The following is a 17,466-nucleotide window of genomic DNA, read 5'->3' as shown; positions in this document are numbered from 1 at the left end:
ATAGGTATTTTCAGATTATCTGAAAATTGTTTGTGAAAAACAGCTCATGTCAGCTTCAAGTCAAAGCCCCTGTGTTCAAAAACAATCTGTAATCAATATGAAAACATGACAATGTGTAATATCAAAGGAAACCATGAGTTGATGAGCGATAATTGTTTTTATGTATTCAGGCCTTTTCATGAGCTCTACAAAATATTACAACATTTAAAGCACATTGTTAAGATTAAATAAATCAATGTTTTTGTTTACTGTTAACTAGAGCTGTGGATATTTGTCTCATACTGTGAAAAAACAGTTTATTGATGAAAACAGTTATGATCATGATAATAAGATCATATATACAAATTCATTTACTATAATGGATATTTTTAACTTGAACCAAAATGCTAATAGATTTAATTGACCTTGTGTTGAGCTTTAAGCGATAATTAATTGACTTAATTAGCAGTAACCTGTTTCACATTTCCTTTGTCTTAACAATTTCACCCTCATCCTGCCTCAGCAGGATTGTGTGATTGTTTCACCAGATTTTAATTGCAATGCCCGAACAAACCGCCAACATTCATCACATTTTGATGTAAATCTAGCTCAACCTGATTGGGGTATATTCAGAACGATAAATGCCCCGACCTACACCTACTTAGTTAGAAAAGACAAACGGAGAAATATTCAAACAAACAGAAAGTAACGAGGTCAGGTTTACTGCTGTCGATTGTGCTCCTTTTTTTTTTTTTGCAGTTTTTGCCTTCAATTAAGACACCAATCAAATATTGACGTGCTGTTCACAGAATTCCAAGCTGGTGTACAATTTTTCAAATTCATGCACACAATCTTAGACAGTTTCACTCAACACTTATTACAGCACTGGAAATAACTTTCAACGAGCCACCCACCAACAGTGCTTGGGTAGTTCAAATCTAATCCTCTTCTGACTTATGACAAATCTACCTACTTAGTTTGTAGCCTAATATCTCTACGCTCTTTTGCTGCCCCGCTCTGTCGTGTGATTAGTATGAAACTAGGCTAATCCAAAACGTGACTATCAAGACTAATGTACTGTAAGAAGAGGAATGCAGTGAATTTGAGGAATGCAACTCAAATCTTGACTGGCTTAGCAGTGAGCACTGTACTTGGCACATTCACAGCGGTGGTCGCTTGTAGCTTTGCTTTGACATAATGTTCATTTTACATTTTTCATCTTTTGTGGCACCTGCCTGAACTTTTGCTCCTTTTTTTGGGGGGGGGGGGGGGGGGGGGGGGGGGGGGTTGATATATTGTTTCACGTAAGCACACTTTATCAACCAACACATGTTTCGTACACTCAAAGTTTCGGTCTGAAAAGGTCAGTGCAGTTTATGATTTAGAACCAGTAGTTTATCCAAAAGTCATGCCCTGCTCTCGGCTCATGTACGGCCTCTGTGGTCTTTAAAGAAAAGTAATTACTACAGGGCATAAAGCCACCGGCTCAGAGCGTATGGACTACAGCTGCCACATCCTCTAAGAACTTTGAAAAGATCTTCCTTCTTTTCTCTGTACATGCTGTTTTTCCTCATGATGAGGATTTTTTCTTTCCTTCTTGGTCCAATTAAATCTACCACCCTTATTATTTTTGAGTTAAATAACCTGATTATATAGCAGTTGTCTTTTTGGATCCAGTCAGCCTTCATCTGCCACTCTCCTTTCCTGTCAATCATCGCTTCTTATGCTTTTCAACATCGTCTTCTTCCCCCTTCATCGCGTCCACCAGCTTCCTCTTGAGTGTTGCCAGAGCATGGCCTGCCTCCCTCTTTAAAGGAAACCTCCACGCCCCCCCATAATCACCACATAAAGGGAATTCCTCCTCCAAGCAGCAGGCCTGCAGCTTTGGATCTTTGAAATTTTGATGGTTTGATGGCTATAATTTGCTTAAAAAAACAGCAATAAAAGGTATGAAGCTGTAAATGCCTAAATACCTAATGTATCAAGATGAAACGGGATGCAGCCTTTGATATTGTTGCTTTCAAGATTGTGTTGGGTTACTATGGAATACGTTTTAATGGTTCATATGCATACTGCATGTTGGTTATCACTAAATCACAAAACAGGGACGATACTGGCTTTCACTAAGCTACAGTATATTCTCTGTATATTCTGCAACTTAATACATTCTTTCTCAATGCAAGAGGCTTTACGAACAAAGCAAAGTAAGTTTAATGAGTAAGCAGCTGAATAATAAGCAGCCCTAAGCCTGAGATATTATAACGTGTCAGTTATAGTTCATGCTGCAGTACATTGTTTAGTCTCTGGGCTAAGCCAATTGGAGAAGGCGGCATCTTTCAAACATAAGTGGAAGCCCTTTGCAAGAGCGACAGACAAGACACTTTCTCTTTCGCTCTCCCTCTCTACATTTGTCCCTTCGCTTTACATTTAGTAATGTCAAAAATAAAAACAATTATTGGCAGATGACAATCAGAACCTCAAAACAGTTGACCACAAGGAAGGTTTGCAAGGAAAGTTTCCTTGCAGCTGTTTGTGAAAGAAAAAAGACTCCAGCATGAAAGTCACCTTTTTTCTCACTTTTCTGCAGAAGTCTCATCAGTATGTGACCTGCACCAGGTTGCAGCTAGTAATGATTCCCATGGAGGATAACCTTCTTCAGCAGTCCTTTTTTTCTCTTTGGGATGTTGACACAACATAGCAGGCTTCACTAATCTCCATCATACCTGACCCCCTTCATTGCTGGGTCAGATTTAAGGGTCTTCACATGACCGCAAATGAGGGGCTAACAATCATAAGGGCCTCTGATTTCTGGCTTTACAATTAGCTGAGAGATTGCGTTTGTAGTTCAAATGTGAGCACTTGTAACGCCTGAGAGGTTAAGTCCCCTCATATGACAAGACACCATCTGTTAGATACCAGAGGCAGTCCTCTGCAAACATGTAGATAACAAATCCATGTACTGCCTGAGCAGAGATTACATGGACTTTACAGGGCATTTAACAGCAATGGCAACCTGTTTGTACACGAACAGCACCACGGCCGCATCATCCTGTCTTTTTAAAGGCCGTATAAACAAACCAGCAGACATAATAGTGCAGCGCTTTTGTTGAGAGAAAGGGCAGAGAGCTAGTTAAGGAAGAAGTCTGTCCCCACATGAAACAAAAAGGAAGGAGAAGGGAAGAAGGATAGACGCCTGGGTGTTCCTCCAGCATTGTTCAGTCTTCTGCCTCTGAGGGACACCTGTCATTGGCTGGGCGGTTTACACAGGTGCCTTTAACCCCGTCTGATTTGTTCGGCCTTGAAAAGGAGGCTTCATTCAACAGGTAGCGTGAAGGGAACAATAGCGACAGTCCTAAAGGAGAGAGGGAGAAAAGAGAGACGGAGAAGTGAGTGGGAGGAGGGTGGGATGAAGAAAACACACCTGAGGGTTTGTGTGAGATAATCTGTTTGCCTTTTACTCACAGTCCCACTTTGAAGGGTGGAGGAAGGCGTGTCACGCTGTTGCTCAACCATCTCAAGAAACTCCTCCTCCTTCCTAAGAGGTTGAACTGCTTGAATTCAAACATCTAGCTGTCTGTCCTTTCTGTTTCACCCTCTTCTTAACCTCTGCTAGGTATCCGTGGTTACGGGACTCAGTTAGCTAAAGGGCGGCACAAACTCGTGGTCTCTCATGGCACTGGCCCTCTGCCAAGAACCAGCCTTAATAATGTGATACTGTTACACCAACAACCACACACCCAGGCCTCCAGAGCCGAGCAGAGAGGCTTGTTCCTACTACGCTGTTTGTGTTGACGTTTTCTATGCATATGCTTCTAAGTGTGTGTGTGGTCTGGCTGCCAGGGGAAATGCCAAGATCTCTCTCACCCTGTGTGGAATTTGTCAGGCAGATCAGACAAAAGTGTAAATAAGAGATTATTTTTGTGTGGGAGAAACTTAAGGCACACACAAATGATGAAGGTAGTTTAGATTGTAACAGTGAAGCCACAAGTTTCCTTTTCATGACAAATAAAAAAACGTACTTTGTGTGGTGCTACCCTGCTGCCTCTCAGTCAGGGATTTTTGTGTGCATTGTTTACATTTGTTATTTGTGTCCTTTGCTGTCCTTTTATTTATTGATTTTGTTGTTTTAAAGTCCATTGGCTTGAAGTTGTTTCCTTTAATTGAATTGGATCATATGTGGATTGTTTTTTGGCACAAAGGGTACGGAAATGGTGGTGTGTAACAAATTAGGTCTCGCCTGCCACTTAAATTTATATTGATTGAGGTCTCTTTAGTTTTGTGTTCATATTTACATATTTGGCCTATTTTGTTGATAAATCATTTTCCATATCACCTTGTTGCAGTTTTAACCATTACTTTAACATCGCTGGGATTTACTTGTTGCCCATAAAATACTAAGCTGTTTTGTTAAGACAGCTGCTTTGGTTTGCTTTTCTTATATTTATGGTCTGTGGAATGCAAATTGTCTCTAAATAAATCTAAAATAGCTTCTCTTGTGCACCTGCTCTCTATTTTCACAACCCAGCTACAGGTGTAAAGCTGTTACAGATAGCTATGGTGGTATAATAACCATCCGTATTTAGAGACAAGCTGACCTTTCAAAAGCCTGAGAATGTCTCTTGTTTCCCCTCCTCCTTTTAACTGTGGCCATGGTGATAAGGGGACGGTGTGTCTGTGTGTGTTTTGTGTGTACGTGCTTGCATGCTGTTGTGCATGTTAGCTAACACTGGTTCTTTCCTCTAGCCTACCAAACACTAACCAAATAAAGGTAATTGAACTGTGGTGTGTCCACTTTGAGAGTGTGTGTGTGTGTGTGTGAGCGTGCGTGTGTTGACTTATCTGTGAATTTGTTTGCAGAGCACTTAGAGGGAAGTTTGAGCAAGGTGCTTTGGGAAGTTGTTTTGAGATTTTGGATTTGTATGAAGTTCGATTTTTACTCAATTTTGAATGGAATTGTCACAGTTTAAGTTTAATTTAGATGCTTTGCAGTTCATAAAGATAGAGGCTGAGCTAAGACAAAGCAAAGTGTTTGTCTCTCCTTTTTTCAGACGGCACAAAAATACAGCAAGTTTAGAAACACATTATATGATAGTTGCCAGGGTATCAGCTATCTCCTTTATCCGTTTCCTTCTCCCACGCAGGAATGTTAATGGCAGCTTTTGTGATGGCTTCACTTATCCCGTGTGACTGACAGACTGACTGGCAGCTCTCAAAGAGACCCTTAATGGGGAAGTAGGTTCAGCTGAGAGACTTCCATGTTTGAGAAGAACGAGGGAGCCTCTGAGGTTAAATTAGAGTTGAATTGGTGCTTGTTCCATTAAATGGTTTATGTAATGTCTCTATTCATTGTCTTGATAGCCTACCAGCTGGTTTGTTTGTGGCAAGCAAACATGTTTACTAGCCAGCTATTAACATGCTAACTGCAATTTAGCCTGAAAAGTAGCATATAGGTCCAGCATGCAATATCTGTAAATGTTGACAGCTTATCACACTAACAGAACCATATGACTTTAATATCATTTATAGAAAATTAAGCTAACTGTTACACAGATAACTCACAGAGCTAGCTTTCCTGTGAAAAAAACAAACGTGAAAACAAAAATGAAATTCATGGTTATGAAAGAGTCCAGTAGGCTTAAGTTGGCATTGTCATGTGTGGGCTATATCCTACTCTTATAGTTTAATAATGTGAGGCTTTGGAAGTCATTCTTGGCAGATATTTTTCAATATGAAAACAGGAGTATATTCTTCAGCCATGACCTGGGGGCTGACGCTAACAGCTACATGAGCTAAAGCTTTACCCTCTCTGTGTTGTTGTGGTATTTCAGGCCTGGAGGCGTCTTTTGGATGTGAGCAGTGATTTGTCAGGGCATGTTGATATGCAGCACCAACAATGTCCATGGAAACCCTGCATTATTGAACAAAACAGAACATAAGACTGGAGAATGCTACCTATGTGCTCTGTGTAGTGTTGATAAAATGGTTAAGTAGCTTACAGCTTTAGTGCTGCCAAACATTTCAACAATCACTTTTATATACCTGGGTAGTATTTTATCAGCCTCGTATCAAAGCTTTGATTTAACAACGTTATTTTTAAAGAAGGAATTCAGAAACTAAGGGATGGCTTTCTATAAGCACTATTTCAGTTTTCATTATTGAAGTTATTTAGCTGTTAGCCAGTGGATAAAATGGTATTATAAGATTGTGTTGTGCAAGTTTAGCAAAAGGCTACAATATGTTATAGGCTACAAGGAAGTCAATCATTAAATGTAATGATGGTCACAGCTTTTGAGGTAACTGCTGCTTCTGTCTTTTAGGTTATCTGTCCAAAGTTTTAAGAAACTACACCGAGCAGGCCTGTGACGGAGACTTCTTATCAGTTCGCTGTCCACCCCGCACAACCATCACCGTCCAATCAGCTTTTTATGGAAGAAAGGGAGCCTCGGACACGCAACAGTGTCCGCAGACGTACCAGGCCCTCCTAAGATCTTATAACGCTCAGGAGGATGATCGTTATTGCTCTGTTTCCACTGCACTACAGGTGAATCCTCTATTTTTTTTTATCAGAAAATTGTCACTTTGGTCACTTGTTTTCTTTTTTTTCAAAAGCTTCTCAACATCTCTTTTGAATTCATCCCCACTGTCCTCATGTCTGCCAGACCTGGATCTTTTTCAGTTTTGGCACTTCTTCCATTGTAAGCTCACTCTCCAAACACATAGACATCCTCAGTTATAGACTGCAGACCGTCCAGAGATAAAGAGTTTTGTAAAATGCTCAAATTGGCTAGGGGTTGTATGCAGAACACAGATTATGTAATGCTTTGTGAGGATGTTTTCCAGCAAATTACACTCGTTAAAGAGGAGACCAGCTTGTATGTTCCATTGGCACAAAGCGATTTCATGGGGTCTTTGCCTTTGCATCCTCTCCTAAATTGGGATGCTGCTGGACCAGAACCCCTGCTCTGCAGCACCAATATAAACACACACAAACACATCCTTTTCAGCATTCATTGGACTGTTTGGTGTATTCTTAGCCTGTCTGCCTTCTAGCATTGAACGCCCTCCGTTTCCATTATAGCCAGCACAGCCATGAATGCACAGACACAGAGGGAGCATTGTGCTGAAGTGAGAGAATGACTGACTGCTGTGCCACCCACATGAGTACAACCCTGAGGAATCCCATTGTGCCACCTGTTTGTGACCCTTGGCCTGTTAGTATTACAGTATGAATGGCTCCATGTGAAAAGTTATCCTAATTAGGAAAACAATTATAAAAACCACCTCTTATTCTGATATGCTTCATTCGTTCATTGTTAAATCAAAGAAATGGACATGAATAAATATAAATTGACAAATGAAATAAATAATGATTGCAGCCTGTTTCATCAATTGTGTTTGATTTTTCTTTGTTTTGTAAATTATAACTCAAATGTTTTATTTAGTACTTCAATTAAAATTGTTGCATCATGGGGATAAAGTTACATTCATCTCATAAGAAACTTTTTATTCTATTTGCAGCCCCACAGCATCATTCATTTAATTCATTGCATGCCTTTTTGCAACATAGTAATCCCATATAGACCTCATTTATTTATTTGGTATTTCAGTTTTCAGAACAAAGATGGGATTTTCTTGGTATCAATGATTATGTAGGTTATGCCTAAATAAATGTGATGACAAGTTTAAGTAGCTCATTTATTTTCAGACAAAATTATAGTTACAAAACCTGCATTGTACACCTATAGAATTTCCACTGAGCTGGTGCAGCCCAGTACTGTTTCCTGAGCACAGGATCTTGTTGTTTTTGTGCGCCCAACAGTTCAAAAACCCGTTAGATTAGCAACACATAAAACAGAGAAAAACTGTGTTAACTTGCATCTGAGGAGCTTATACAAATTCGATTATACAAATTAGTGCCTGTGGATTTTCTGTCAAGGAACTAATTAGTTAAATAACTAATTGATTACACTGATCCAGGTAATCCTTACATCACAAATCTGTTTGCAGCATTAAGCGTTCAAGCACTTTTTATAGATTCCCAGTATGCAGCATGATTGTTGTAAACTTTGTCCCTTTTCAGTCAAGCTAGATGCATTATGTTTTCCCTTTAATTCACAGTATGTTGTTACAAAAATCTCTCCTTTACTGTTAAATTTGGAAAAAGCTCAGAACAGATTCCGCTCAGTCATTCCTCTAGTGAGTGAGGATTTTAGTCTGGGAGAATGTATTGTGTAGGAATGTGCTCACCTGTGCTGCAGCCACCTAAAGAAGATGAAACCAGAGAAGCAAAAGGATGCCAGGAAATGAGTGGAGTTGAGCTTTACTGAGATTTCTTTCTCCCCAGTTCTCTCATTTCTCTTACCTGCTCCTCTCTCGTGTATTCCCAGGGCTATAAGCAGCCTGTTTGAAGTGGTTTTAGGTTTGCCTGCTGCTACTCTCGCCATCTTCCACTTATTGTTCTCCTTCTAAACCTCTCTTTGGTCTTCTGCCGCTCTCTGCCACTCTTTCCCCTCCTTAGAAAATGCTGGACGAGTGCCAGGACAGAAGGAGCTGTCAAGTCCTTGTCAACAGCCGCGTGTTTGGGACAGACCAGTGTCCCGGCAGAAGTAAATACCTCATTGTCTGGTACAAATGCAGACCTAGTAAGTCCCTCAACCCTCCAAATCTTCACACACATCTCTATATCTGTCAGTTATGGAACCTTTTTTTCTTTCTTACACTGCTCATATTTAGTAAAAAAGCAAATCTTTAACGGTATACCAAAAGTATAGGGTGTCTGCTAATTCATATAGAGCTAGGTAGGTGTGCCTTTTTTGTCTCTTTCTTTTTTACATTTACTCCAGTAAAAAGCATAGTTTAAACCTAACTTTTGAGTCTACTAAAAACAATGTGTATAGACTTGCATCATGCTGGAGGATTTTTCTTTTAACCAAAATATGATAATTTTTGTTAAAAGAAAAATATAATGATTTTGGTTATGTATCAAGGATAAAACAACTTCAGTGTGTCAAACAAAAGCATTTCAATGTAGTTTTGAAAGATGTTGAGTTTACTGAATGAGCTCTTAATGTTGGGATGAAATGTTTTTTTCCTCATTTGAGTCTGTAATGCACTAATTTAAGGGGGTTCATGATAATACATATGTTCTTATTAAAATAAGAACACAAGACCAGAAGTATTAATCCTGCCTTTCAAAAAACCATCTGATTGTGTAAATCACAATCAGAAGTTACTAATTTCAGCTGTGTGGAAATGAAAAAAGATTAGATGGTAATACCAGACACTATTTTACTCTCTATGATGGCGCCTGTGGAAACGATCTTAAAAGTATGTTACCTATGTTTGTGGTGAAGAAGAAACATGTCACCTTGTGCAACAACTTAGCTCTTTTGGTGTTTGTTTTGGACAGAAATGGAGGAAAAGTTGCATCCTGAAGTTATGGGATTGGTTGGACAATAGGAAAAACATGAAAAGATGCAAGAGTATTTAAATTTACATTTCATGGAACTACCTCCAATCATATAACTACGTGAATGAGTGATTATGTGACTCTCCCTGCTTCTAATCTTTTTTCCCCCTGCTCCTTTATAAAAGAAAAGAAAACCTCTTGTGTGCCTCTGTCTTTATCCTTTTTCTTCTCTCTCTGCATGAATCAGGAAGCTAAAAGTGTCACTCCAGAGGGAAGCCACAACAGAGCAATAATCCCACCCAGATTGTAGTCTCCATTCACGGCTCAGTGCTGTGCTGAGCCAAGCCGCACTGAGCTGTGCAGCGGTTCACAGCAGAGTGACCAGAAGTGGGCATTAATCCACTGATCCCCCTGCCCTCCCCACCTTTTTCTTCTTCGCCATACCCCAGGGCCAATCAACAGTTCTTTGTTCACTGTCACTTAACCAATGACTTCCCAGGGGAGTGGAAAAAGGCTGCATGGGGTGTTAGTGAGGTGCAACGGGCAGGTGTCACTGCCTCTGAAAGGAGAGGTGGATTGAGGAGAGAGGAAGTGAAGGAGAAAAAGGAGGGTGGGAGAGAAAACAAGCGTTAGTCCACAAAGTAGTCCACTCTCTTCTTTCGGCATTCCTGTTCCACTCCCCACATTGATGCAGGAGAGGCTGCTGTTGTGTTTTTATTTGCTGGCCAGTGGAGCTGCTCTGGCTGTCACAGGTCACTGTGGCTGGATGTGTGTGAGGAATGCCTCTGCATGGCTGTACATGTCCACTGAGCAACTCCAGCTCTCCCTCTGCGTGTTTACGCCCAACGAAGCCTTTTGTTAGGCCTTTAGTTTCTGTGCTTGTTTCAAATTTCACTGCAGATATTTGTTTATCATAAACAAATATCTGCAGTGAAAAAAAGAAGGCTAAACGTTCATCTGATTGTGATAAATGGAAATAATCATCAATAGTGATCAATGACAGATGCGGTCATATATTACAGCTTACAGCTAAAGTTGCTTTATTTATTGCCTTTACAGTTTCTGCAGAGCTATGTGCAACAAATCACACATTTTTTTTCCCCTGTTTACAGACGAGTATAAGAGTAAAGTGGTCTGTGAGGAGGAGAGAATGAGGCTGAGTTGCAAACGGGGGATGCAGATTGCCGTCTATTCTGCCATGTTTGGTCGAACACAAAGAGGCACCCTGGAGTGTCCCGTCTACCACAGGAGGGCACCGTCAGTAGGTAAGGCAACTCTTTTTCTCAATCACACTGCTGGAAAGTAAAGCAAATGAGGATGTAGTAGCAAGCTTAAACTAGCTTTACTGTCAATGTTTACTGAGTAGATATTAAAGTATAATTTAATTAAAATTGGTTTCACTTTACAACTATTGTTCTCCTGTTGAGGTTTATGTTCAATAAATAATACATTTAAAAAAAAAAAGATCTGTTGGGTGTCTTTAGCAAGTTCCAAATGGCTAACTAACAGGATTAACGTTAGCATGATTACAGACGCATTGAGACCTACAATTAAAAGAAATTTAACAAATAATAACTGACCTACCAGTAAATTGATTAGTTTAATAATGGTTGGAGTCATCAGACTAAGTCACATAGTAAATCTCCATGTATGTATCCATAAAATAAACGTATATACCTTGAATAAACAAAGGTTTGGCAGGATGTAACCTACAAACCCAGGGTGGTGTTTTTATGGAGTGGTCTCTGAATGGTAACAATCATTTTAAACAAATTTGTTGATTTTTATTATCTTTAACTTTTATTCAAAGCTTCAGTTTTGAGGTCAGTGTAAGGTTTGGAAGGTCGAGGGTTTGATTCCCAGCACCAGCGAACAACATGTCTGATGTGTCCTTGGAAAAGACACTTAACCACCCCAGTCATGATGAGTGAGGATTAATGATGATTTATGAGTCTCCTTGTTAATGTTCATCACTAGGTACTGCTGGTCACTCTGGGCTTTTATTTCTTCTGTTTGTGAAGAATTGTTGAAATATAACACCAGGCATCAATTTTTGTCATTATGAGGTTTTACACATCAGCACTTAAACACCTCTGAACCACAAACAGAGCTACAAAGCCTGCCAGGTTCAGAATGATTCCTGTTGTTTACTTCCTGAATTGTCTTGAGTGACGTTGCCTTAAGACACTGTTGCGGTTTGGCAATTTTATAATTCCTCCATAGCTTCTTGTGATTGCGGGTCCATGATTAAACTTCAATCTCTCACAATTTAAACGTCTTCGTCTTGTCAGGAAAGTACATGGAGATGTATATAAGCATATCTACACACCCAAACTTGCACACACACATTGCTGGGGGAATTGGGGTGGAATGTAGATCGGGTGTCACTGTCATCCGAGGCAAAAGACTTTGGCCTGAGAAAAGGGACAGTATTGAGTTCCCTCCAAGTATGTGTGTGTTTGTGTGTGCATGTGTCGTTTTTTATGAGTGGAGGGGGTATCCAGATGTACCCCCAACCTTGTTTAGGGGAATGTTTATAACTTAAAGCTTGGCTCAAACACAGCTACTCTCATGGCTTTTTTTTTTTTTTTTTTTTGCTGGGAAGCCTCTTTGTATCATTTTATTAAGCTTTTCTTAACTTTTTATGATAAAGTCAGGAATTAACAGACATTTGCAAATTAGCAGCTCTGAATAGAATACATGTTAACTGGTGTGAGTTTGCTGGCAAAAAAACCCCAAAAATGTACATAAAGTTGTCAAGCAGCAATGAACTATGGGTGTTTGAGTTTGTCGTCGTTGTTCTGAAAGAAGGTGACAGGATGGGGTCAGAAGGCTGACACAGGCATCAGTCATCGGGTAATCAGAGATGCATATAAAGAATGGCATTGTGTGACTGAGTATGTGTTTGTGTGTGTTATTGTGTTCTATACGAGCATTCAAGCAGAGCTACTTTGAAGCCTGTTCTTGCACTGCAGGTGGACCAGGAATGTGCGTCTGGTAAAGTGTAGTGTGTAAGGCAGGGCTGGTCAGATATCTGGTTACACACTCAGGATTAAATACAGTAGCTGAGTTCTCCTTGTATTGACTGAAAGTGGATTCTACTATTACAGCTGTACAAAAGCCAGATTAGTGCAAAGGAGCAGTTTTGTTACTGTCACATCACATGTGAACTTTTGTGTGCATTTAATCAACTGTACACAACTGCCTTGTTGTTCCTGCTTGCCTACTACACATCATCAGTTTCTGTTTCTTCCACACACACTTAAACCACCCACAAACACATCCTCAGGCTGTTCCCCGGAGTCTAGCTGTGGCATGGTGGGATTTCCCCTGTCAGCTCCGCCCTTTCATGTGGCTCCCGTGTCACCACGAGCAGGAAGTGAAGGTGTCTTGAGTGACAGCTCAGACACACACTGTTAATTATCTTTAAATGCTTTCCCTCTCTTGTTTGCCCTCCTGTTTGAAGTGACGTGTCGCCACGCAGTGCACGTGTGCATGCACTTGTGTCGGTGTATTTATGGCTCTTCATGCTTTAATAATCTTGGGCTTGGCAGTAGCATTACATGCCAGTTTGTTTTGTACCTGTTTTTGATTTTAGGTCTCTATTAATGTGCCACAGAGGGAGGTTAGAGTAATCTCCTAAACCACACGGCCCTGGCAACCTCAGCGCTTCCTGAGGTCTGAACTCGCACAGCTGGCTGCACCAGCCCAGGGGAATAAAGGGTTCTATCAGCTCGATAGACATGACATGTGCTCAGACTGAATTTGCTTGGAAATAATTTATTTTAATCTTCTTCAAACTAGTCTTCCTGAGACTAGATTTGGCATTGCTACACCAGCAGCTATCATTATCTGCCCAAATGATGTGGGTGATTTTGGAGGATTCTAAAAGTATTAGCAATGTTAGGAAATATCGAAAATTTCTCTTTTCTATATCACCTTCCTTTACATTCCTTTTTTGTCCATTTTTAAGATAAAACTATTCTTGAGGACACTGTTTCCCCTCCAATGTTGTTCAACCAATATATTTATCAGATAATGCTTCTACAAACCTATATAATTTTTGTGTGAGTTTGCAGCCCATCTACCTCCACAGAGAATATCTTTGTGAATGCCTGTGAATGCAAAAACTAGTGCATAGACATGCAAACACAAAAGCAAGCCCTCTTTGATCTTGTCTGTTCCTTGGTTCTGGGGTGGGGTTTGAGCAGTGGAGTTGGACAGGTCTTGTCGGTGATGGAGAATCCTCAAAGCAAAGGGGGGGGGGGGGCTTCAGCCCTCCTCTCTCATCTGCCCCATTACCATCACACACACCTCTTGACATCTAAATAACCCCCCAGCTTGGCGTGCAGAGTCCCGGGCTGCTTCTTTTTTCTTTTTTTCGAGATAGCCACTGAGCTTTCACTTTTCGAGCCGAGTGTTCTTTAGATGGATCAGACGGAGAGCACATGCTGGTTAGGGGTCTCATATGATCACAGTAGCTTTTAAAAGCGCTGCATGCACAGCTGCAGTTCAAATTTAACGCTCAGCTTTTGGTGGCCTGTTCCACTTGTTCGGGTGCGAGCGGCCTCTCTGTAACTGGATCTGTTTGTCAGAACACTTTGATGCAACGAGAGCAGATAAGCAGCAGGATGTTTTGAACTTTGCAGATTAGATAAAATGTACAACTGTGAGGGATAAAACCTGCCCTGAAAGAGAAACTATAGTTCAGCCTCAGCAGTGGTCAACACGAAGAAATAATTCAATACCTGGCGACTACTCTTAAACAACATTTTTATTATTTTTGTGTCCCTAGTTTGTCTTGTAAATACTTCCACATACACATGATAAGATAGATAGATAGATAGATAGATAGATAGATAGATAGATAGATAGATAGATAGATAGATAGATAGATAGATAGATAGATAGATAGATAGATAGATACTTTATTGATCCCGAGGGAAATTCAAGATAAAACTTTTATTCAAGATAAAAGTTTAAACGCAGTTTCACTAATGATTAGAATTAAGATGTGATGTTTTAAATGCAATATCACGCAGTCAGTAAAACCGTTCACTCATTCAGTTGCAATGTTTCTGACAAAAAAGAAAAGAAAAATGTGCTTCATGTATTTTGAATGACATTGAAGCCTGAAGAAAGGAAACTGCAAAGCTCCGACTGAATTCTCTCAGCTTAAAGTAAATCTGCCTTTAGTGATTGTCCAATTCTAATAAATGTCTATGTGGGAGACGGCGTTCTCACATTCATTCATTGCGATCACAAAAAGCTCTTGGCGTGTGCGGCTTCTTTTCACGCATCACAGCATCTGAAACCGTCACTTTTCTCACGAAGACACTTTCATCCCGGAACAATAACTCCCGATGAAATGATACTCTGCACGGGTGAGTCAGAGTCAAAGAGGAGATGAGTTTTCGAGAAGTTTGTCAATCCATTGTTTTGGGAATTCCAGGAAAAGTGTGAGTGGGTGGATTACACGACCGAGACGACTTTCCTGGGAAAGCTTTTCGTGGATGTGTATTTATGTTTAAAGGTGCTGCCTTGGAATTTATTGAGCACTCACTCACTTTTCATACACACTGTAAAATACGGGCTTTGTGACGCATGAAGCTCAACGATCACAGACACCCTTCAAAGATACTGTATTATGTTAGGTGTGTGACGTTGTATCATGTTGAAATAGTTTTGTGGGGGCGCTGCTGGCGCAGTGGCAGCGCGTGCGTCCCATGTAGCGAGGCTGTGGTCCTCGCGCGGGCGGCCCGGGTTCGCGTCCGTCCCTGTGGCTCCCCTCCCGCATGTCTCTCCCCGCTCTCTCCCTGATTTCCGCATCTATCCACCTTCCTCTCTCTATCATAATAAAGGCGAAAAGGCCAAAAATAAATCTTAAAGAAATAGTTTTGTGGCAGAGGTGGTGGCAAAACAGTCCGAGGCTGATGCTGGTTTCAAGCAAGCAGAAAGTTAGAGTTAAGACTGATGACTGATGTGACAAACGGAGCTGAGAAACAACACGATGCTGCAGGTACCGGGCGGCGTATCCACACACATTTCACATGCATGCAGGTCAGAGGCGTTTCTCAACCTCGAAGCACTGTTTCCTACAGGCTGAGAGAGTGTCTGCACTTCTCATCAGTGTCTGTAACTTAAAGAAGCTATAGGTCATTTGACCCTTTGCCTTGAATTATTTATGGCTCTTGATGTGTGAATAAATTCTCTAATGAATCATTCGGAGATTAAATGTGTGTCTTCTCAGCTGAAATCCCTCCTTTTGTCTCGGTCCCTGCATCTCCTTACTGTTCACCTTCTCATCTAGACCACAGGCCTGTCCTTGTCGTTCAGACGGCGGCAAGAGTGTGGATGCACATGGGATTAGTTGAGGGTAAAGGTTACAGTTATTAGGGGCTATTCATGCCTATTTGTTCGTGGGTGTGTGTGTTGGGGGGGGGGGGGGGGGGGGGGGGGGGGGGAGACAGAGAGAGACAGGAGACAGAAGAAAGCTTGTGTTAAAGTAGCTAAAATGAGCCAGGAAAAGTCAGACCCTGAGGAATGTGTGTGTGTGTGTGTGTGTGTGTACATGTCAGAACCATTGTCCAAAGAATAAGTGTGTGTGTCTCTCCATCATTTTGTCTCTATCTGTTAAACCTATGAGGCCCCACCCGTCTAACAGGGACCCCCGCTCAGCTAATCACCCAGTCAAGAAATCAAAGGTTCAGCGAACAGTGTGTCTGTCAGTGAGCTCTCTCGTCACAGAGGAAAGCTTTCATCGTGACAGAGCTGCTCAAAGAAGCCCTCTGGGAACATTAAAAAAAAGGGTGTGGGGGGGGGGGGCATCATGCATACTAGGGGGTCACTGTCCCGCAGCATCAGACACAAAGACACTTACATGGAATCATATTTACCACTTTTGGAGTGACATTTCACCCTGTAGTTACTTTCGAAAAAAGAAAAATGTCACTAAAATAAGAGGAAAAGTTTATGATCTCTTTAGCACACAATAATAATAACCATGCTTAGCCAGTAGCGGCTAAATTAAGAAATAGTCCCTACACTCCCAGTAATGAATTTTGAAAAATAAATAAATGCATCTCTGCTAACAGATGTCCTTGCTAATTTGACTGACTGCATGTGCCTCCGCTTCTTGGCTCCTCATGCTTAGGTTGATGGCATGAATGACGGTGATATAAGCAGAAGTTAATCGGCCGGTTTGTGTTGGTCAGTGAGTCCGATATGCTCTCATCGGTATCGATCAGTGAATTCACATATCTGAAGAGAAGGTGGGAACGGTCTAACCTTTGAGATGTCTGAGTTCTTCAGTTACACTCACTGGTTCCCAGAGACTTCTACCTCACTACATCCTGGTTGCTAATTCCAGTGCGTCGGCTCCAGCTGTGGAGTGTCCGGTTGCCCCCTTGAACTGCGACCAAATGGACAGACATCCATTCACGTTCACATTCTCAAGACACTTACCGCACCATATCTGGTTTCACTACATACACAGTCATTATCGGGGATGGTTCTTGATTAGGAATGTCCCGTCCAATAAGCAAGTAATGAACCAGGTGTGGATCATTTATTGGATTTCATTTATTGTATTTCCGCGTTTCCTGGATTGCCCTCTTAACTTCCTGACTCAGACTTTTGCCATTTGACCTGAGCCTATTATTTGTTGTGGCCTGTTAGTGCCATCTTAGCCAAGCCTTAACCAACCTGTGACCTCCACCTTTCTTTGGGGCCCAGAAGGGCATACAGTGTCCGTTTTCAAAGACTCATCCCCTTGGTTTTCGGGGTTTGATGGATCGTGCATATGGAACCCCTGCCTATCCACATTCCCACTAGACTCTGCAGGAGTTTAGTCTCCTTTGATAAGCACTACTCAGACCTTTAAAGAGTCACTGATGTTCATGATAGAAATCGTTCACAGACAAACGAATTAGCTGCGCATGCTTGACGAAACGCATAACTGCTTCAGTTTTGACTTTTCTTTTTTACTTGTTTTTATCGTCATTTGGTGGGAGGGGCTTAACAGCGTAGTGCCAAGTGTCAAAGTACTCATTACCCCATCATGTGTCAATGGTGTAATG

The 17,466-nt window shown here is 41.2% G+C and overlaps 1 protein-coding gene across 1 annotated transcript in view; it reads left to right on the top strand.

Moving 5' to 3' along the window:
- Positions 1-17,466, top strand: part of eva1aa (eva-1 homolog A, regulator of programmed cell death a) — a 76,637-nt gene that overhangs the window by 12,350 nt on the left and 46,821 nt on the right. The window contains exons 2-4 of the mRNA XM_079352084.1: positions 6,297-6,520; positions 8,498-8,621; positions 10,501-10,653. Coding sequence (XP_079208210.1) covers positions 6,297-6,520; positions 8,498-8,621; positions 10,501-10,653 — 501 coding nt within the window. The remainder of the gene's footprint in view (positions 1-6,296; positions 6,521-8,497; positions 8,622-10,500; positions 10,654-17,466) is intronic.

The sequence above is a fragment of the Symphodus melops genome, assembly GCF_947650265.1.
Source record: "Symphodus melops genome assembly, chromosome: 1".
NCBI classification, from domain to species: Eukaryota; Metazoa; Chordata; class Actinopteri; order Labriformes; family Labridae; genus Symphodus; species Symphodus melops.
This window is presented reverse-complemented; position numbering and strand designations above follow the sequence as displayed.